Source organism: Molossus molossus, unplaced genomic scaffold (assembly GCF_014108415.1).
Source record: "Molossus molossus isolate mMolMol1 unplaced genomic scaffold, mMolMol1.p scaffold_m16_p_8, whole genome shotgun sequence".
Classification (NCBI taxonomy): domain Eukaryota; kingdom Metazoa; phylum Chordata; class Mammalia; order Chiroptera; family Molossidae; genus Molossus; species Molossus molossus.
This window is the reverse complement of record NW_023425402.1, coordinates 110,244,633-110,267,109: the sequence shown is the minus strand read 5'-3', so window position 1 is coordinate 110,267,109 and position 22,477 is coordinate 110,244,633. Positions and strand designations below refer to the sequence as shown.

Here is a 22,477-nt window from a genome sequence, read left to right as displayed (position 1 = left end):
TCCCTGCGTAACTCTGGGACCCGAGAAGGTTCTGAACGACTTCGTGCCTTGGTCACAGAAGTCAGCCCGCCTACGGTGTCTGGCCCTGGTCGATGAGGTAGCAGCTGTGAAGTGCTCAGCACATGGAAGCACCGAAGAAGAAACGAGCTGTTATCGGTGTCACTGCGTTGTAAACCCAGCGACTGTGTTATGCCTTTCTAAATAAAATAAGGTCACTAGTATTCTGGAATTTCTACTTTTATATGTAATTAATACCTTTATTCTGTGCGGCAGGTGTGCAGAGGCCTTGCCAAGCAGACTGAACTGAATGACTTTCTACTTGACGTGTCCAAGTGAGTGTCCACGTTAAGGGTGGGCAGCTGTCACGGGCCATCTGCAGCCGGGGACAGCTAGAGTCCCATGCTCACCCGTGCCCACTCTGCAGGTGGAGGGTAGAAGGTGTTTCTGTGATCATTCGAATTTGCGGTTTGCTGTATATTTTAAATAGATTCACTAGAACCTGTTAAAAACACCAGGCGTTTCTGTGTTTATGGGAGAAACTAACAGCAGAAGAGGAAATGTTCTAGTTTATTTTTTTTCAAAAAGTCCTTTCTGGCATTTTCTATAAACGTCAGTCAGTGAAAACCTATTGTTAATATTATTTTAATTTTCTGGTTTACAGTAGCTTAGGTACCAATTCAGAGAGAATGTCCCATTGCCCCGAAGCTGGACCTGGAGAAGCTCCCTGGGCTGGGGGTGGAGCAGGTCCAGATGGTGAATGAAATCCCAGGTCCACAGTGGCTTCTCTGGGACGGGGGACCCGTTACCTGACCACGCACTTCCCCTGAAATCGGAAGCCTGCGCAGGGGTGCTCGGGCACGTCCCTGAGCGCACTGCAGGGAGCATGTGCTGCTCTGCCGGGCTGCCCGCCCACTCAGACCTCTCCCAGCATCCCCTGCAGTTCGTCCGCACTTGCTGCTTTGGGCTGCACGTGTCTTCTTCAGTATAAAATGAGAGAAATACGGAATTGAACAAGATCTCTCTCTTTTTTTTTTAAATCCTCACCTAAGGATATTTTTCCATTTATCTTCCGATAGACTGGGAGGGAGGGAAGGAAGGAGGGGGGGAGAGAAAGAGAGAGAGAGAAAGTCAATGAGAGAGAGACAGGATTGGTTGCCTCTCGCACGACCCTGAGCAGGGTCGGGGACCGCATTGCAACTGAGATACATGCCCTTGACTGGAATCGAATCCGCAACTCTTTGGTCTGAGGTCCGGTGCCCCCACAGCTGAGCCAACCTGGCCAGGGCTGAACGAGATCTCTTTTGATCCCCCAGCCCAAGTGCAACAGTAGCTGTGGGACATACGCTACAGCTTCAAACACTTGGGAAGGAAAGCCGCTCGCTCACCTTCTCTTGCTCGTGCTTGAACACCCCGTGTTTGCGGTGGAAGCCCTCGGGGCTCTTCCAGCTTGTTCCGCAGCGGAGGTCCGTTCCCAGCTTCCTCCCGTGTGCTCCTCAGTGTCCAGGGGCGCAGGCTGCTCTGGGTCTTAGCCTGTTCAAGCTAATGACTTGGCTTTAAATGAAAGGCATTGTTTATGACCATAATTTATCTTACTTAGGAGCACACTGCTAAATTTGCACAAAGCTATACTGAAAGCATGCCTTGCCAGTAGATCCTAGTTGAGAAGATTCCTTTACATACTGTAGTCCTATCCGCATGCTGTCGAGTCACCTGTTCACCAGGTGTACATTTTCATATATGTACCAGCTACCTCCAAAATCTTTACTTGCTGTTCTTATTGATGGATATATATTTTTCTGTGTAAAGTCATTAGGTTCTTATTATCATTTATATTCTGATAGTTCTTAAATGAATTATATTGCTTTCTCAGTACAGTTAAACTATAGTTGGACTTTTTAGTTTTCAGTGGTAATTTACATTTTAACCATATTAATGAGAATTAGCAAATTTAAATGTTTTTATTTCAGATCATAGCTATTCATGGTAATGTGAAATGTGGTAAACCTAGTTTTATTTCTCCTTAGTTGCAGGTAAATGTTGCAAACATCCTTCCTGCGTCAGTATTTGGTACTTGTCATTCTCTGAAACTAGTCCTTATACTAACGTCAGGAAGAAAGTTTCCTTTGTCTCTTTAAAGTAATATTATTGATTGTTCTACAAGATGACAAAAAGTCAGACATGGGTCTTTATATTTTTATTTAAATGAAGACAAACTGGGAAATGTATTCAAAGTTTAATATGCTCTGTGTTCTCAATAAGATTACTTACCGGTTTTATGTCCTTTTTTCCAGAACGTATTTTGATAACATAGTCGCAATAGATTCTCTACTTGAGCACATAATGGTAGGTTGCTTTTTGTTTTCAAAATACTTTTGTTGAACCTTAGCCTCATGTCCAGTATATGGTGGACCAGTTTCGTGTATTAGACATATAGACTGTTTTAAATGGATGAGGAGGGGTCTGGGGGTGTCACCTTGATTGGTTTTGGTCACTTCTCTTAATTTTGGAGGGTTTTTAATCTCCGAGTTTTTCATTATTTAGTGGCAAGCTTGGGAAACATTTAGTTTATTTTTGTAGTCTTCAGAATACCTCTGCATGTAGGCTGCACTGGGAATTCCCAGCTGCGTCTCCTGATGTTGAGGTTTGTTCTGCTCAGTTTCAGTCATGATTACTCCTGTCTTCTAGAAGGCTAACTGATGCCATACAGAGTGGGGGTTTCCCTGGGTGGTGCTTCGGTGCTTTGGCAAGACTCAACTGAAGAAGTGGCTTCTGGTAGTCAAAGTGACATGTACTGTCCCCCCCATGGGTAACCAGGCTCGATTAGGACCATTCATGCCCTGTTGCAGGTTTTGATCAATGGTTTCTCCTTCCCATTTTCCTGGCCTTTCTCTACGTAGAGTCATCCTGTCCAATAAGGAGCTGCCTCAGCTCCAGAGTTCCCGATGCTCTCTGACCTAATAGTGTAAATTTTCTCCCTTTAGTCAGTTAGAATAGGGAGTGATATTAACTCATTACTTAATATTGCACTTCTCTTGCATGCGTGGGATGAACCTACTTAGTTATGATGCATCTTTACTACTGGATTGCTGGTGGTTAAGTGTTTCTGACGTTTTGCATCTGCATTCATATTTGCTACATTCATAAGGTAGCTGAATGATTTTCTTTTTTTTCTCTTTGTGTAGTGTTGGTTTTGGGGTTATGCTACATTTATAAAAATGATTTAAGAAATGTCCCATTCTTTTCTGTGGACTAAGAAGGTTTGAACAGTATATGAATGATTTGTTCCTTCAGTGTTTGATATACATCGCCTTTTGACCCCCGTGGGTCTTTTTGGGGATATATCTGTGATTCTCTTTTCAATTTATTGTATGATATTAGTCCCCTCAGGTTTTCATTCACACATTTTGCTGTAACGTATCTGAGCATCTGTCATGCTCTCGCTAGAGAACAGCTGGGGTTCTAACATGGTGAGCAGACCTTCCAATCTCTGCCCTCATGAAGCTTACGGTCCAGTGGGGGAGACAGACACGAATGAAACACCGTTGCAGATGTGCGACCCGGCCCGAGGACTGTGGGAGCAGGACACAGTGGTGTGGGGCTCCTGATGAGGTGTGGCCTGGCCAAAGAAGCCTTTGGGCTCCGGGATGTGGCTGCAGATCCGGGGGGCAGAGGGAGGGATGCTGATGTCAGAGGGGGGAGGAGCGGGACGCCGCTGGGAAGAAGCGCCCTTGGGAGGGCCAGTCATCCTGGCCTTGGGGAGTCTGCACCAGATTGTGCGGGGGGATAACCCTGGTCTGAGGACATGCTGGGGACAGGTCGGGTTTGTCTGCAAGGGCTTTGACAACACAGGTGAGATTTCTTATTTCCCAAGGAGATGTCGGTGACCTTTACATTTCTAGGTTATCAGTTCATCTAGGTCAGTGTTTTTCATTGAGGATGATACCGACATTTTGGGCAGAATATCCCTCCTCACACAGAATTTGCCTGAGCATTGTAGACAGTGAGCACCTTTAACCAGCCCTGAGAGCTAAATGCCGCGAGCAGCCCAGAAACAGAAATGCCTCTGCTTGTTTCCATGTGCTCTGTGGCCAGGTGGTTCCCATAAATTAATTTGGTAGATTTCTAGGTCCTTTAAATATCCTTCTGGTTGGTACTTATAGTTACTTCCCTCTCTCTCTGTCATACACACACACACAGACTTGTTTTGAGCTGGTTTGAGTTCGTAGATATTACCAACATGTGTCTAGGATTTTTTTATTCCTTTTCAGCATGTGAGTATCAATTCAACCGGAAAGCTTAATGTTTAGGGAAAATGAAAAAGTAAACACATGGTTTGAGTCCTTCACCACTTTCTTACTACTTACAGTTGTTTTTCAGCTGATTTTCAACACATTCCCTGACATTGTCTCCAAATAGTAAAACCTTTACCTCTTCAAAGATGTATATTCTCATCTTTGTCTTACTTCCTGGTGTGTTAATGAGCATGATAAGGTCTTGTTTTAACTTTAATGTCATAACCTTGATGGCATGGTCCTGGTATTTTACCATCTGGTGTGACGTAGCCTGTTATTTCCAGAAACATGTTAGGAAACATATATTCTTCTATGTTGCTAAAGATTTTATCATGAATGATTGTTGAATTTTTGACAATCATAAAGATAATCGTGATTTTTCTCCTTTTATTGCTATTTATGATTATGCTAATAGACTTTATGATACTGAACAGTTCTGAATAAAGTATAACATTGAAATATTGTAATGTGTTCATTTATTCCTACATTTGATTTGCTAATATTTTTATTTATGATTTTTCTGTTTCCAAAGAAAATTGTTCTGTGGTTTATTTTCCTTTTTATAGTATATTGATGGTTTTCAGTATCAGTGACATAGCAGAGGTTGTAAAAATAACGAGAAATTTTGTTATTTCTGAACTTAGAACAGTTTAAATTGGATGGGAATTTATTTGTCAAAGATTCTTTAAAAATTTATATTTGAAATCTTTTGGGCCTGATGCCTTTTATGGGTATAACTTTTTGACAGTTTTTTAGTTGTCTTTATGATTCTGCATCTATTTCGACTTTTCATCTCCTAAGTTCATTTCCTTTTTCTAGAAAAGTATTCATTTTATATAGATTTTTATAATTATTAACATAAACATGTCACAGAGTATTAAACAACTAACATGACCCTGGGCACCAGGAATGCACATTTGCTGTAGCTAATTTAATCTCCAGTAGTACAGGGTTATTATTATTATTATTTAGTAATTCAAGTTCTCATGCATTTGCCACATGGATGGGTGATTCTTCTGTGCATTCCAGCAGCACCGTGCCGTCCCTTTGCCCAGACGTGATGCCCTTCGCCCTTCGCCAGATATTTACTGAGTCTTAGGCCATGCCTCAGGCTTGGCAAGTGGTTTTGTAAAGCGCCAGATATACTTCGTGGGCCACATACTTCATGGGCCATATTTCGTGGGCCATACTTTGTGGGCCATACTTTGTGGGCCATATACTTTGTGGGCCATACTTTGTGGGCCATATACTTTGTGGGCCATATACTTCGTGGGCCATATACTTTGTGGGCCATACTTTGTGGGCCATACTTTGTGGGCCATATACTTCGTGGGCCATATACTTTGTGGGCCATACTTTGTGGGCCATATACTTCGTGGGCCATATACTTTGTGGGCCATACTTTGTGGGCCATACTTCGTGGGCCATACTTTGTGGGCCATATACTTTGTGGTTCATACTTTGTGGGCCATATACTTCGTGGGTCATATACTTCGTGGGCCATACTTTGTGGGCCATATACTTTGTGGGCCATACTTTGTGGGCCACATACTTCGTGGGCCATACTTCATGGGCCATACTCTATGCAATTACTCAGCTCTGCCAAGTACAGCAGCTCTAAACAACACATGAAGGAATGAGCATGGCTGTGTCCCACTAAGACTATCTATGACAGGTGACAGTGGGCTGGATGTGGCCAGTGTACTTTAGTTGACCTGTGCTCTAGGCCTTGTTCTTGACCAGTGGAACACCGCAGTAGAGAGGTGCCGTTTCTGCTGTCCCAGAACGCAGGGTAATGAGGGAGACAAGCGGACTGGAAATTCTGATACACATACGACCCTGTGCGCTCGTTCCCTGGCCTGTTAGACCCGCCGGTGTTTGTGAGTGAGTAAGTGGAGGAAAGAGCATAAGGCATGCCCAGAACAGGAGAATGGAGCCAGGTGCCTAATGGGGTACCTAGCCAGCTTGGATTTGTTTGCCGGAGATCTGCAAGCTAATTTTATATGAGGCTGCATATTTTCCTCTGGCCACAAGGTGGCTCACGTCCCTCCCAAGCAGGCTCTGTGCTGCCTGTGATTCTGAGAATTCCTTCTTTTCCTCTAAGGAGTGATTTCACACCTCTCATCTGGAGGGATGAGGTGGTCAGGATTCGCAATATAAGTACATGTGGCGCTTGCCACTGAACTGTAGTCCCTACCTATCGGGGTCTGTGGGGTCTGATAGGCATTAAAGAAATACTTGTTGAAGGAAATCGATACACAAAAGAATGATGAAGTGAATACACAATTTTTCCTTCAGAAATGGAAAAGTATATTTGTTACAAACGTGTAGGCCACTGAAACAGCTAGGATGAGTTCAAATACTCGATCTGCCGTTTACTGGCCATGACGGTAGACAGGTAATCCCTCTGTGTCTCAGTTTCCCCAGCACTGTGTGAGGTGGAAATAAAACTTTCCCTGACTTAATATTGTCATTGCGAGGAGTATGTGAATTAATGCACATAAAGTGAGTAAAATGGCACTTACCAAACACTTAATAATCGATACACGCTGTTACCAGACTAGGCCACAAATAAGCTGGGAACGCTGTGTGCCTCTCACATCTCCTGTGTTTTGCAGCTGGCGTGTCACAGCCCCACTAGTCAGAGTGGCAGCTTCCCTCAGAGCAGGCAGAGGCTCCAGCAGGGCACCGGGCGGGCGGGGCGAGGGGATCTGACAGCGTCTGGAAAGGGGGCTGGGGCGGACAGACTCCTAGGGAGCTCGGCCACTGGAGGCCTTCCTGCACGTGCGACGTGTGTGGGTGCGGTTCGCCCTTGAACCGCTCGTGAGCTGTGCAGGCCACTGAAACCGGGTGTTCTCAGTGAGCACCTGCACTGTTTTCCATCCGGGCGGGGAGTCTGCAGCGTGGAGGGACAGCTGCATGCGCTGACCGGTGCTGCTGCCGGGAGCAGCGGTCCCCACCTGTCCCACCTGTGCGTGTGCTGACTAATCGCTGACGTTCTGGGCGTGCCAAAGAGTCCCTATTTTGCCGATCTGACAAAAAATAAGTGTAGTTTTGATTTATTCACACTGGAAAGCTGTTGTCATTTTTTTTTAAATTTGACAGTCGAAGGGAGGGAGGTCCACGCCCTGACTAAGGAGTCAGGACTGCATGTTTAAGCCGTCCTGCTCAGCGGCTGAAAACCGCTGGTAGATCAGGGCTTGAGCGTCCCTGGGCTTCCACACCAGTCCCCTGGGTATCAAGGGACAACTGGTGTGCTTATGTTTTGGAGGAGTCAAAAGTCGTACATGGATGTTAGACTGTGTGAGGGTCTGTTCAAGGCTTGACTGTGTTTTGACGCCCAGCACCAAGGTGGACGCTCAGCAGCTGCTGACTTGCTCACGCTGCTGTCCGCTAGTGGGAGCTCATTGGGTGGCTGTGTTTTATATTTTGTGTGTGTGCACCTTAGTTTATTTAAGTGTGCTGCCGATTTCCCACCCTGTCAGAGTATGGAATAGCTGCAGTGGATATTTATTTCTGGTGAAGTTTACCTGCAAACTCTGAGTTTCTCACCGGCTCACTCTGTTTACCGTCTTCAGATATACGCAAAGAACCTGGTGAACGCAGACCGCTGCGCACTCTTCCAGGTGGACCACAAGAACCAGGAGCTGTATTCAGACCTTTTTGATATTGGAGAGGAAAAGGAGGGAAAGCCCATCTTCAAAAAGACCAAAGAAATCAGGTACAGCAAGCAGCAGACTCGTGCGCTGTGTGCGCAGCGGTACAGGTGTTCTGTCACCACTGCTCTGTGCCTTTCACAGGTGCGCTGACAGTTCTTGTCATACTGTGATATCATTCCCACCAGGACCCGCCTCCTGAAGGTAGTGCTTCTGGGAATGACATGGCAGTGCCCGCCAAACCGCGCCTGGGAAGCTTTAGCGTCACTCCTGGAAATGCCGTCTTCCGGAGGCGGTCCTTTTGGAAATCATGTTGGAAAACCTTACTAGTGCTCCCAGGTAGGTAAAGGTGCACCCACCTGGATGGAGTCTGCAGGTTTTCCTGTGTCTAGGAGCAGGGTTACCTCGAAGTCCCGACCACGCGGGAGCTGAGCTGCAGTGTTTGGTGACGCAGCCGTTCCTCTGCCATGGAGCGGGTGGTTAGTTGGGCACTGGTGTACTGGCGCGGCGTCAGGGAGCCGGGTAAACAGACTCGGTTTGGGGGCTGGTGGCTCCATCACGCCACATCCGAACACCTGCACGGAGCACTATTCTAGAACTCCAGGAGTCACGTTGAACATGCAAACGTGGATTTCTTTTTAGATATAATTTTATTTATTTGCTCTATGTGCCTTAAGTACTTTCCTCATTATACTCAAAAGTGCTTTAGTGTTACAGCATCCCAGGAAAGCCGTGTTCCTTATTCACTAAGAGTTGCTGTTCACTTGGGCTGTCCGTCAGAGGAAGGGACTGACTCACCCGGTGTGAAGGGGTGGTGTGATCTGTAGACACCTCACCACTGTCCCCCACGGAGCACATCTGGCTCTGCAGTCCTAGGTGCTAGGTGCCGGGTCCTGTATTCCACACTCTAACTCTGGCTTGTGTGTAGTTTTGTTAGTTGTGATAGTTTGGTGGGTCTGTTTTTCAGATCCCAGGCAGCCAGCCTGGACGTAGTCATTTAGGTGACGTCATTTCTCTTACCGAAGGCTCTGCTCCCCGTGTCAGTGCTCAGAGCTCCCTGGGAGCCCGTGCCCACAGCGCTAGGGGCAGGGAGGGGCACGTGGTTGGGTGTGGCTCTGCCCGCCCACTGGGGACCCAGCCACGTATGCAGGGCAGTTGCCTGCAATACAGAATAGAGGGACAGTCAGACCACCCGACCAAGAAATCCAGCACAAAGCCTGCAGTGGCTTCTGACCCTGCTCACGGCGTCACTGTGTCCTGCTCGCGCTCGTCACAGCACGAGAGCGCCAGGGCCTGAGCCGCCCTCGTGGATGCTGTGTGGGGTCACCGCTCAGTGTTTCAAGTGTTTGTATCAATTCCTTTCAAGTTTTTTAGTGAAAATTATTTGGGTGGAGCTTTAGTTCAATAATGATTATCCCCCATAATGTTGAAGATGTAATATTATGAAAGTTATTTTCCAGCTATAGAAATATGACGATGTTGTGGATCGCAGGCGTCTTTGTCACTAAATTTCAAAATGAGTGCATGGCTGATGATAATGTTGTAATCAGAAAACTATGAGAGAATGTATTTATGATAGAACACGTTGATATTAAATATCAAAACGTAATTAGGTATATTCAGATAATGCTTGTGTTTTGACTATTTTTAAATTTAACAAACTAGAGAAGTAAAAACAGTGGAAGTTTTAAATTGTGTTATTTTGTATAGTGCTATGTCGCAAATGCCTTTAAAATTCCAGTCTGGATCGTAGCTCAGGTCACACAGGCCTGGGCTTGGCTGTGCGTGTGGCAGAGCACGCTGCTGGCCGTGCTGCGCTGTCCTCGGCTGCTGACGTTAGAGGCTGAGTGACCCGCTGAGCAGTCCCCACGTGGGCCTCAGCTCGCACCACCGTGAGAACTAGCTCTCGGCATCTACGCTGAAGCGTGTTTGGCATCTACGCTGTGACTACTTTGCTGCATAAGGATTCTATTTGTCAGTGCAGGACAATGCTGATTAATTTTCAGTCTGAATTTGTGATTCAGTAAGTTTATATATTTTGAGTTATATTTAAATCAAGGGTTTTCTAGTGTTACTGTGCAGTGTTTTTCTGCTTTACCTTTGCATATTTTGTAATAATAAGATGATTCAGAATAAGCAAATGTAAAGTTAATCTAAGCATTTAAAGTGCTGCAGTGCCTGTCCATGTAGTATTTGGTGGTAGTGAACTGTTTCAAGCATGTTGCAACAGCTGTGTTTTGATGAGCGTGTTCCTCTCTTTCGTGTGTGCAGGTTCTCCATTGAGAAAGGAATCGCTGGCCAGGTGGCGAGGACGGGGGAGGTCCTGAACATCCCCGACGCCTACGCAGACCCGCGCTTCAACAGGTAGAGCAGCGCAGCCTGCCTGAGCTGTGGCTCCCCTGTCCGGGCTGGGCCCGCCCTGCCGCCGCGCCCACGCCCCGCCCCCCCGCCCCCCCACCTCTGCCGTCAGGGCAGTGCTCTCCGGTGCTCGGCGCTGGCGCCACCGTGAGGCCCGCTCCGGGGTCAGAGTGGGTGAAAACAAGAAGAAAGCAACGATTTAAATTTATGAAACTGCCTTTTTTTTCTCATTGTAATGCCATCATTTTGTCCTGAGCATACTCTGAAAGACTGTATAGCACAGTGATAAAAGTGCCTTTGCATTCCTGTTCTGTCATTCATGGGTGCTGGGGTTATGGAGTAAGTGAGTCTCTGAGCCTCAGCCTCCTCATCTTTAAAGTGGGCACAACCATGCTTATTTTGTATTTGTTTTTGTTCTTAAGATTGCAGAATATATTTATAAATGTCTGTCAACTTCACCAGACACAGAGTAGGAACTGAGAACATTGTTGTTTCTATCAGATGTTATATAAGTCAGATTAGGAGAATTTAGAAAGACTGTTTTGTTTTGTGTTTCTTTAGAGAACTAGAAACCAAATTATATAGTTTTAAGAAATCTCTAGAAATTGAGTCTTAATATTGATACCATGATTATTAGGGAGTAATAGTTCAGATATTTTGACCAGAGTGTTCAGTTAAATCAACATTCAGTTTACTTTAAGTGATACATAAATAAAATAAATAATAGGAAGGTCTATCAGGTATTTGATTAATGTCAAATATACACAACTTGTATATGAGCACAGATATATCCTAGTCGTATGTTTTATCGATAAAGAATATGCTGACAATTTTTTTTAAAAAACCCAAATGCTATTTTAGTGCTTAAATATTGAAAATACTTATATGTCCTTTCATAAAACCTTTATATAAAAATAATTAGGTCAAGTATTAAGAACATGAAAAGACAAGTAACAGATTGTGAGAAAATATTCACGAACACATGTCTGACGAAATACTTATATCCAGAATACGTAAACAATGCTCCTCACATCATACTAGCTGACTCGGTTTGATGAGCACAGGCTGAGCTGTTTGACCTGAGGGGATGTAACCGGCAGTCAGATCCCACTGCACACTGACTCAAGTGGCTCAAGTGTCACAGATCCACACGAGCAAGTGTGGGCGCGGGTGCGGGGCAGGGATGCTCAGGCCCTGCTGACGGGCGTGAGCAGCGGCACAGCCGGTTCAGAACACAGCTGCGCAGTTTCTCCTAAAGTTAGGCCAGTGCTGACTGCACTCAGTCAGCCCCACTCCTGGGACCCTTGAGGAAAGTGGTGTTGTCTGTCCGCACAGATGTGCGTGCAGGTCTTCAGAGCAGCACTATTCTGATTGCCACACGCTGGCTGCTACCCAGCAGGAATGTCCATCACCTGGCGAAGGGACAGAGGAAAGGTGATGCATCCACACCAGAGACAGGGCCCTGAAACATGCAGCAACGTGGATGCTGCCAAGCCCTTCGCCTCAGTGCGAAGCCAGGCACAGGCTCCTCTCCAGCAGCTGCCCTCAGTCACGCAGCTGCCTCTGCGGACGGGGTCTTGTCCTCAGAGCTGGCAGACCTTGTCCGCTGGGCCACGATGTCCCTGCTGCAGGCTGGTGGCAGTTCCTGGGGCAGTGGGTGGTCGCGTTTCATCAGGGCCTGTTCACAGGCGGAAGGCTGGCTCTGGCCCTGTCTCAGCGCCCGTTAGTGTTTGCTGAGCAAGTCCTCTCTCTGAGGACAGCCCAGCTCAGAGCAGCCCGCTCCTGCCACGTGTGCTCCTACCACGCGTGTTCTGTTTTCCTCGGAATGGACACTGTGTTTTCTTGGTAATGCTGGGTATTCAGAACCTAACAATAAGCTGAAGGTCTGGGTACTGTTCTGAAAAACTTTTGGAAACAAAAGAACAAACTGGCTAGAATATTTATGAAAAGATTTAATGAGACCCTTGCAGATGCCACATGGTCGGTCCTTGGATTTGGAAGCTGACAGTTTCATTCAGGTCTTTGTAATCGAAGCATGTAAATTGCAAATTGAGTCGAGATCTATAGTAGAGTATGTGGTTCATCTTCTGCTTTGTGTGTGTGTGTGTTTTGTGGTGCTGTCTGTCCCTCGCCCTCCCACAGAGAGGTGGACTTGTACACAGGCTACACCACCCGCAACATCCTGTGCATGCCCATTGTGAGCCGAGGCAGCGTGATCGGCGTGGTGCAGATGGTGAACAAGGTCAGCGGAAGTGCCTTCTCCAAGACGGACGAGAACAACTTCAAAATGTTTGCCGTCTTCTGTGCTCTGGCCTTGCACTGTGCCAACGTGAGCAATCTTCCTTCCGTGCCTTTCCCGCCGCCGTGTCCGTCTTCGGACCTTTGAAGTGAAGTCATTTAAGGGTGGTTTTCCATTTAAGTTTCCTTCGTAAACCAAACACTGATCCCCGGTGACTCATGCTTTAGGGAAAGCCTTAAAATGCCTTGGAAGAAAAATAATCCCTAACATTTTCCATTTATTTCAAGGTGTAAATTTGTTTTTTAAAAATGAAGTTAAAGGTAAAATGTTCAAACGTAAGGTTTCTATCTCATGGTGCCTGCTGACGTGAACAAGGACACGTTGCTCAGCCTGTCTGTCCTGTGTGCCGCATTTGCACCGAGGGAGGAGGGCCCATGTCGGAGACCAGCCAGGACAGGTGCTTGGCAAGGAGAAGCCGGCCGCTGCTCAGCTGGCCGTCAGGTGCTCACGGTGTCGCTGGGCCCTCACCATCCCGCCTGCTTGCCCAGTAACAGTGGGCCTGCGCCCAGCTCAAGTCTCACTGTTAAGTTGTTGAGTCCGTCATCTTTTTCTCACATTTTCACATTCCAAATGAGTTGAACATTTAGTATGCTATTTGGATTTCTCTAGTGACACTCCTGGAATTTCCCAGTTAGGGAACAGTTTATTAACCTTTTTATAAAGCTCAATCAATAGAAATGGGAATTAATCACTTTAATAAGTTAGAGAAATCGCCCTTTTGGAAATAGAACCAGGTTCCGCAGGATTAACCTTGTAACCAGTGGAAACAGCTTAGTGGAACTAAGAACAAAACTGGCGAAAAACTGTTCTTCAGCGACTGGAGGGAAGGATTTCAACTCGGGTGGTGCGGGTCCCTGAGCTCCCGCTGCCTTTGCAGCACAGGGCACCTCTTCGGGGCCCTGTTACTCGGCTCATTGGAAATCAGTGGTATCAGCTATCTTTTTGCTTCAAACATTTTCTCTCTTTCATAAATAAAAATAGTGGCACGCCCTGGCCGGTTTGGCTCAGTGGTTAGAGCGTCGGCCTGCGGTCTGGAGAGACCCGGGTTCGGTTCCCGCTAAGGGCACATACCTCGGTTGCAGTTTGTCCCCGGCCCTGGTTGGTTGTGTGGGCGGCAACCACTCGAGGTCTCCCTTTCACGTCGCTGTTTCTCTCTCTCTCTCTCTCTCCCTCCCACTCTATCTGAACAAAATACTGAAAAATGTCCTCGGGTGAGGATTAAAAAAAAAACACAAAAAAACGTAGTGACGCTTATGTTTGCTTAGCTTAAAAGCTGCAGAGAACGTAACTCCCAGTATATTCTGAATAATGATTTTCATCATCTTTTAAACAAGTCCAGTGGACTCTAAGTGCTGTAGCGACTTGTACTGTCCATTTAAAAAGCCAGTGACAGGCTCATATGACTGGAAAATCCAACATCATTCTTCTCTCTGAACATGTATTTCTTTCTTAAAACCTTTATTTTTATTTTTTTAGTCCCCACCTGAGGATATTTTTCCATTTTATCTTTCAATAGAGTGTGAGGGAGAGAGAAACATTGATGTGAGGGAGACACATGGTTTGGTTTCCTCCCACATGACCCTGGTGACCGTGGCCGGCGACTGGGTCACATCTGAGGTACATGCCCTTGACCAGAATTGAACCCACAACTCTTTGGTCCACGGACCGATGCTCTAAGCACTGAGCAAAATCGGCCAGGGCATGAACATGCATTTCCATTACCCCACAAAGGTTATTCTAATACAGTATGTTTAAATATTTTAATACTTACTTTAAGATAATATTCTGAAACAAATCTTTACCCTAAGTATTAAAAGTTTGGGGTTATGGTAGTATATTATATGTCATATTAGTATTGTTTTGTGAGCTTTATTGGTATATATGTGATCAAAGCAACCATGCTATAAAATTTTGATAAATAATTATCAAAAATAAAGAGTATAGGCCCTGGGCAGGTATCTCAGTTGGTTGGAGCATCGTCCTGATACATCAAGGCTGCAGGTTCGCTCCCTGGTCAGGCCACACACAAGAATTCGATGAAATGCATAAATAACTGGAACAGCAAGTTGATCTTTTAATCAAATTTTTTTAAAGTACAAAGATGACTGTGGCTTAAAACAAAAATAGTTAACATACCACATATAAGTTTTTGTTAGAAAGAAACTAGGTGTAGCCTGAGTTTTTAATACTTTTTATTTTTGAAAGTAAAGTTTCAAAAATAGTACAAAGAATTACCTTATACCTTTACCCAAGCTCCTCAGATATTAATATATTGCCACGTGCTTTGACATTCTTTCTCCTCCATCCTTCTCTTTCTCGAGATCGTCTTTCTCTGATATGTTTGAGAATAAGTTTCAGACAAAATGTCTCATAACCCCTAACCACTTTGGCTTGTAATTGTAAAAATAAGGACATCTTATTTTTCCACTGCATGATTTCAGAAATCAAGAACTTTATACTGGTGCCATCCTCATCTGGTAGGGCTGCCATAACAGTTACCACAGACTGGGTGGTTCAAGCAGCAAAGTTATTTTCTCACAGTTGCCGGCAGCTGGAAGTCCAAGCTCAAGGTGTAGGTGCGCTTGGTCCCTCCGAGGCCTTTCCCCTGGACTTGCAGGTGGCCTCCCTGGGCTTCCTGTGGGCGCTCCTCGGCTCGGGTCTGTCTTCTCACCTCCCGACCAGGACTCTGGTTGCATTGGATCAGGGCCACCTGTGGGCCTCATTGCACCTCAGTCTCTGCTCTGAAGACCCTCGCTGTACATGCGATCGCATCTTAAGCACTAGGGTTTCAACGTCTGCGTTTTGGGGACACATTGAGCCCCAACAGGTCCTGGCTGCTCTGCCTGCGCTGCAGGCCTCTTCAGCCCTTCCATCAGGAACCCCTCTTCCATCAAGAACCCCTCTTCCATCAGGAATCCCTCTTCCATCAGGAACCCTCCTCTCTGCCTTGCAAGGCTGGAGCGGTTTAAAGCACAGGGACCAGATTATTTTGAGGAGTGTTAATTTGGTTTGTCTGGTGTTTCTGTCCTTATTTTGAGGTAGTAATTTTGACGGAACATCACAGAGTGATGTGTTCTCTGAACCCCTGCAGGCAGGCCCCTCCCGTTCCTGGTGATGGTGACACCCCCCATTAGGTCTCTCCGCTGGGACTTCCTCCTGTGTCTGTTGTAGCCGAGAGAGCACGTGGAAGCCCGTGTCCACTTCTGTCTCTCTGAGGTGCGCACTGGCAGCTCCCGGCCAGCACCACCAGCCCCTTCTGCGTCTGTTCCACCTCTCACCCTGGCTTGACATCGAGGAGGTTGCGTCCCATGCTCCAGCGTCAGCTGGGCGCCTTGCTGCCCCTTTTATGTCTGAGGAGCCATAAGAATTGCAGGATGAGTTTCGTGATTGTAGTTTCTCTGAAACTGAACTCCAAACAGCTAAGACGCCCAAAGTACTGATAGTTCCCTCACCGAAAATGGTTTTGAGTGATCAGTTAGCGGAAAGTGTGTTCGGGTCGGTCGGGCCCTGTTTGGGAGCTTCGGGAGAGCTGTGGCCCCACCGGCACGGCTCTTAAACGGCCCCTCTGTTCCAAGAGTTTTTTTTTTTTTTGTATGAGGGCAGTTGGGGAAAGGGGTTGTTTTGAAAGGTGAGGTGGGGAAAACTCATTTTCAGTTAAGAGTAAGTGTGAAAGTTAAGGAGATAGAAATTGAAGCTCTTAAAATCCACCCTGGTCCCAGCAGCCCTTGAAGAATGATTGTGTGTTTCCAAGAAAATGCCAGTTTCAACACGGCTGAGTTAATTCGGCTGTTGTCAGAGGGGCTGGCCCAGGGGGTTCGGTGCTCTTCTGATCCATTGGTTGTTGCATCATTGAACCTGGAATTGATCGTGATTAAGTGATTATATATATAGAAAAATCCGAAATCAAACAAGAAAAACAACATTCCTTCTGAAAAGTCATGTCTAACTTCATAGCCCTCCTCCATTTACATAGATTATTTTAGGTAAATTATTTAGGGTAAAATGACTGGAATTTTTATACACATCTTGGAAATAACTTGTAATTGTTCTGCCTCCAGCAGTGACAGGCAATGTGTGCTGGTGGTCACGTCAGGTCATCGCCTGCTGGGCTTGTTTGGGCGGGATGCTCTCCGGTCCTGGGTTCAAGGGGACCCAGGATCCGTGGCCTGGAGGGGGTGCATGTTGACATCTGTGCACGAAGCTTCAGCTCTCTGGGGTGCTTACCTCTTCCCTTTTTACTGCAGTGCCTTCTCCTGAGTGCTCAGGAATCACACTGTCCCCGAGTCTCTGCAGCTCGAACCCAGGTCACAGCCTTCTCACCTGCCTCCCGGCTCCAGCCTGTGCCCGAGTGGGTGCCGGCGTGCCCGGACCCCTGCAGTTCGGGGAGGCCAGGCCCATCTCTTTCAAGGAACACTTCTTGCTGTGTTGAGGACGAAGGGTCCTTAAATACAGGAGCACTCCTCCTCATGTCCGTCTCAGGGAGATGGCGGCTGGTTCTTACCCAGGCCCCAGAACCTTCCTCAGTGGAACATGTTCACAGAGCACCAGAGTGGGGGCCAGGACCTGAGCCCCAGTCCTCACGCTGCCGCGTGCATGAGGTTTTCTCCCGACCGAGTTTGCTGTGCTGTTTGTGTATCTCCCTCCGAGCGCCCTGTGCAGATGACAGAAGTACCCTTGGCTGAGCATGGTCCCAGCACCTAGTCCTGTCTGCAGCACCTCGTCTTTCCTTCGGTGTGCTTGCTTCTTGTTTCTAGAGAACGTACATCCACGTTTGTGAGATCGTAAATGTGAAGGGCTCTGTGCAGCGTGAAATGTCTCGTAACTGCTGGATGTTTCTGAGTTAGGTTAGGTGTGGGTCCTGGGAAATTCAGACGGCTTCTGCTCTTAGACAACTGTATCTTTAACAAGAGCACGTTTCCTGTGTGGAAATCGCATCTAGTCCTGACTTGCCACATGACAGCTCATCTTATTGTTGTTCTGCTCAGTGGTCTTGTTTGGTTCATAGGCCTATCTGCAAGGCCAGACACATGGGCCACCCAGACACTCATTGTGACTTAATTTTTCTTTTGTTCATCTGTAGTTCTGTTAGATTCTACCCCTGTCATTGGATTAAAGGGCCAGGTTTCTGATCGACACCTCTATTTTATTTTTAATAGTTGACGGTACTAGCAACGGAAGGATGGCCATGTAAAAGACTGAAAGAGTCTTTTAAAACTAAAGCGGTCCATTGATTTACTCGTACCTAGTATGACCGTAAGGAGACAGGCATGCTTCAGAGCCAGCAGGACAGTAATCCCTGCTGTACTTTTGCCCAGAAAGAGGAACTTTTAAACACAGATCAGCCCGGCCGGTGTGGCTCAGTGGTTGAGCATTGACCCTGCACCAAGAGGTTGCTGGTTCGATTCCTGGTCAGGGCACATGCCCAGGTTGTGGGTCAGATCCTCAGTTGGGGGGCGTGCAGGAGGCGGCCAATCCATGTTCTCTCTCATTGATGTTTCTGTCTCTCTCTCCCTCTCCCTTCCTCTCTCTCTAAAATCAATAAAGAAAAAAAGTGAAAAAGCAGATTAGCTCCGTGCACACTGTGGATCAGATACATTTAACATCTAAGGAGTGCGGACAGAATATTAGGTTGAAACCAATTGACTAGGGACAAATTGAATAAATGTTTCAACAGGTAATCATTCAGCTGCCAAGTTTTGAGCATCTTTTCTGCACCAGGTGGTGGATACAAGATGACCATGCTAAGCACTGTTCTCAGATGGTGACACTTCCTCTGGGACAGGCACTGTCCTGGACTCTCCACCTCTAAAAACTCATTCAGTTAGTCTCACAACATTCCTGGACAGAGTTGTTACTATTTCCACTGACATAAGAAAAAATGGACCCATGAAGCTTCAGTAATTTGCCCAGGGTCATTAACATTGAACAAGAAAATAATTGCTTTTCCAAATAAACTCATGTCATAAAGAGAGCTCTTTGAAAATAGATACCACAATTGTACACCTACCTTCACCCACCCCTTTATGTAAAGAGTCAGCTGATTAGTTTTCAGGATTAAGTGATTGAAATTAGTGAAAATAGAGATGTACATGAATTTCAACCAAAATATTAGCATCAGTGAGCAGAATGGACGTGGATGTTTAGGAACAGCCAGGATTGCCATTACCAGCCCTTTCCGGCACAGCTTCCTCAAATGCTGTAACTGAAGTCAGAGTTGAGATCAGTTAAACCGAGCCCGCCATTGATGTCACCATCTCAGAGAGTAGTAAAGATAAGGTTTCACAACTGATAACACACATTTAATTAGTGTTTTTCTTTTATAATGTATAATTGTTTAGTAAGAACAAAAGATCTTGTTCAGTAAGACATAAAAATATAAACTGTTTAAGATTTCTATTTTAGGTTGTGTTTGATAGTATAGAGAACATTTCAGCACAGTGCATGCGCACACTTGCTGAAGAATGCACACCTCACCTGGGCAGGCATCTCCAAGGTTCTTTACTGACAAAGGACTTCACAATCAAACCTTTTAGAGACACCCTAGACTGGAGGACTTTGAGGTCTCCAAGAATTAAGCTACATATTTTAAAAGGAGACAGGGAAAAATACCGTAACTCTTGAGTCCTTTAGTCGCTGTCTGCATCCGTTCAGGTGCTATAACAAAAGCACCGGAGTAGACCGGGCGGCTTGGGGGCAGCAGGCATGGGTTTCCACAGCCCCGGCAGCTGGGGGTCCGAGAGAGGTGTGCGGTGAGGTCCAGCGTTCTCACCGCCCAGAGAGGATGTCTGCTAAAAAGACACTCGTTACGGGGCCACTCTGTCTTGTGAAACAGACTTAGTAACTGCGTCTTCATAGGCACATGTGTAGGCATCTCCAGTGTTTGTGGAAACGAGCAGAAATAGACGGGAAATCAGTGAAGGGATAGTAGTAGTCATTTCCCTTGCAGTTCCGATTCTTTCACATCAGATCCTGAACTGATGGCATCTCCTCTCCCGGTCTGCTTTCCAGATGTACCACAGGATCCGTCACTCGGAGTGCATCTACCGCGTGACCATGGAGAAGCTGTCCTACCACAGCATCTGCACGGCCGAGGAGTGGCAGGGCCTCATGCGCTTCACGCTGCCGCTGCGCCTCTGCAAGGAGATCGAGCTGTGAGTGCCCGGCGGACAGGGCCTGCGGGCGGCCTCCGTGCAGGGGCTCGGTGCGCCGGTTCTGGGGGTGGTCGCACGGCCCAGGAGGGGCAGGGCCTCATGCGCTTCACGCTGCCCCTGCGCCTCTGCAAGGAGATCGAGCTGTGAGTGCCCGGCGGACAGGGCGGCCTCCGTGCAGGAGCGGGAGCTCGGTGCGCCGGTTCTGGGGGTGGTCGCTCGGCCGGCCCTGTGACAGGTGCTCGTTCACGTCGCCGTTTCCCCTCCTAGGTGCTCCCAGGTCCTGACACAGCTGGCCCAGGTCTCACCATCTCCGAAAAACATCCGAACGCAATGTTGAAATGAGTTAAACGTTAGCTTTCCTCATTAGTCTTTTGTACACTAAATGCTATTTCATATTTGAATGGCATTTAATGTCAGGTATCTAAATGTTTTCCGCATACATTTTAATTTACAAATTAAATTTGAGAAGTTAATAATCTTAAACTTTCACACTTTCTTTTCCAGTCCTGTGCTATATATGCTGATCACTGGTGGAAGAACCTGTGATAGTTTGCATGCCCATCCTAAGCATAAGCAAACGGTATTTAACCACACAGAAATCCTCCGAAGTGGCCCAGAGCAGCAGTGGCCTTATAATAAGGAGACGGTGCAATTAGGCAGGGAGGGCACGAGGCTTTGGGGGCCTCACTGCCCTGGTGGAAGTGGAAACCCTGAGGCCAGCCCCGCCCAAAGGCTTCATGCTGCAGCCAATCAGTGAGCTCCTTGCAGGCTTCACACTGGCTACAGCCAATCAGTGGGCTCCTCTCTGCTGCCCCCTTCTCTGTGTGTCTCTCCTGGCCCCTGGGTTGGTGCTGCCAGGGCTGAATTTATGTTTGCCCAAATCACCTCTTAAAATTTTAAATACGCCTTAGTTTATCTTTTAATGGTGCATATTGTGCTATGATAAGAAGTATATATATTTTGGTCTTTTAGCTATTTCCTGGCAGGAGCTCTTAAAATCTTCCTGATATGGATGACAGGGTGTCTTTCCTTGTCTGTAATAAAACTCTTTCATACACAGGAGTTTATGCCAATGAAAGACTCTTAGAGGACGGGGTCTGGGTGTCAGGAACAAGCGTGTGATGGGGTGGGGACGAGGTAGTCATCAAAGCCCAGGGACTTGGTTGTGCCTCTGGAATGGAGCCTCCAGGAAAACCCTGAATGAGGCTGTGAGCTGTCCCGTGGTGTGGGCATCGAAGTCCCGGGATGGTGGGTGGGGAGACTGGAGAGGGCCCAGAGGCTCTGTGCCCCTGCCCACAAAACTCGGCTCTTCCTGACGTGTCTTTTATAATGAACCCTGAGAGCAAGTGGGGCTTCCCGAGTTCTGTGAGCTGTTGCAGCATTATCGGACCTCTCCTGGACAGCTGGTTGGTCAGAAACCGGGGTGGCCAGGACTTGGAATTGTTAACTGAGCTGAGGGGCAGTCTTTAGGACCCAGCACGTAACCTGTGGGGTCTGTCTGATCCCAGGTAGTGTCGGGGTGAGCTGAGTCGTAGAACCTCGGCAGGTGTCCACAGAGGGTGGAGGACTGCGTGGTGTAGACAGGCCTCTGGTGTGGAAGTGTAGAGAACAGTGGCTTCTTTTAATACTGCACCATGACCACTCTGTCTTCGGGCTAATGTTAGCAACTCTAAGTTAACAGATGAAAATAGGTAATAACTTTGGATGTTTACATTTATGAAATTTTTCTCTGCGTTTAATTAGGAGATAATTTTCAACTCTAAAATAGTTTGATAAGGTCCCCCCATCTCTGAGTTGTTTGATGTATGTGCACTATTCGTAATGTAATTTTGTACTTATTCCTTACTCTGGTGGTAACCACACATCCTTTCTTTACAGATCGTTCATAGAAAATTACGCAGATACGGGTCTAAGTCCGTAGGGCTGTGTGGGTCCCCCTGGAGACCTTCCCACACGCAGGGCGGGGAGAGCGGGGAGGCGGCGGAACCCCGCTGCTTCCCTTTCTCGCAGACGGAGGTCACAGTGTTCTCTCTATTGCCATTCCGTCTGTACTGTTGTGTTTAGGAATAAGCTGAGCCTTCTTTTTCCATTTCAGATTCCACTTTGACATCGGTCCTTTTGAAAACATGTGGCCTGGAATTTTTGTCTATATGATCCACCGTTCCTGTGGGACATCCTGGTATGAATGACCTACAGACTTCCTTTTAGGACTAGTCCTCCCCTGCTGTATGCCTCCCCACTTCCTTGGTTATCGAATTCTGCCATATGTAAATGCTTTCCCTACACATTGAGGTTAAAGAGGTCAATGCACTTGCTGGGCGGAGCCGCAGCTGCCCGCATTCCCGGAGAGGCTGCAGGGGCGGTGGGCTGCCCCTCGGCGCACAGCTCGTGTGTGACCAGGGGGTGCTTCAGTGGAGGCCGAACAAACTCAGGCTGTTTAGCTGAAAGACAGGTTACCGCTCAACATAACTACACTCTTTTAAGTGTGTTTGGGAGTGTGTGCATACATTTCGCATCAACTTTCAGCTTCCATTTTGTGTCGGTCAGAATAGGGACACGGAAGTCACGTGGCCCAGGTCTGGAGCTTGTTAGTGGCACGGCTTCCAGTGCCCATCTGTCCTCCTCACCCTGCTCTGGCCTCGGGGAGTCGTCTTCCTTCTTCCGCTCATTTTCTCACTAGATGGCTAAGAGGGGCTCTTAGTTTCTGTAGGACTATCGAGT

General features: G+C 47.0%; 1 protein-coding gene across 1 annotated transcript in view; it reads left to right on the top strand.

The window, feature by feature from the left end:
• Positions 1 to 22,477, top strand: part of PDE10A (phosphodiesterase 10A) — a 199,919-nt gene that overhangs the window by 159,009 nt on the left and 18,433 nt on the right. The window contains exons 9-15 of the mRNA XM_036248231.1: positions 274 to 332; positions 2,292 to 2,343; positions 7,871 to 8,013; positions 10,220 to 10,312; positions 12,449 to 12,635; positions 19,614 to 19,756; positions 21,852 to 21,935. Of these exons, the coding sequence (XP_036104124.1) occupies positions 274 to 332; positions 2,292 to 2,343; positions 7,871 to 8,013; positions 10,220 to 10,312; positions 12,449 to 12,635; positions 19,614 to 19,756; positions 21,852 to 21,935 (761 nt within the window). The remainder of the gene's footprint in view (positions 1 to 273; positions 333 to 2,291; positions 2,344 to 7,870; positions 8,014 to 10,219; positions 10,313 to 12,448; positions 12,636 to 19,613; positions 19,757 to 21,851; positions 21,936 to 22,477) is intronic.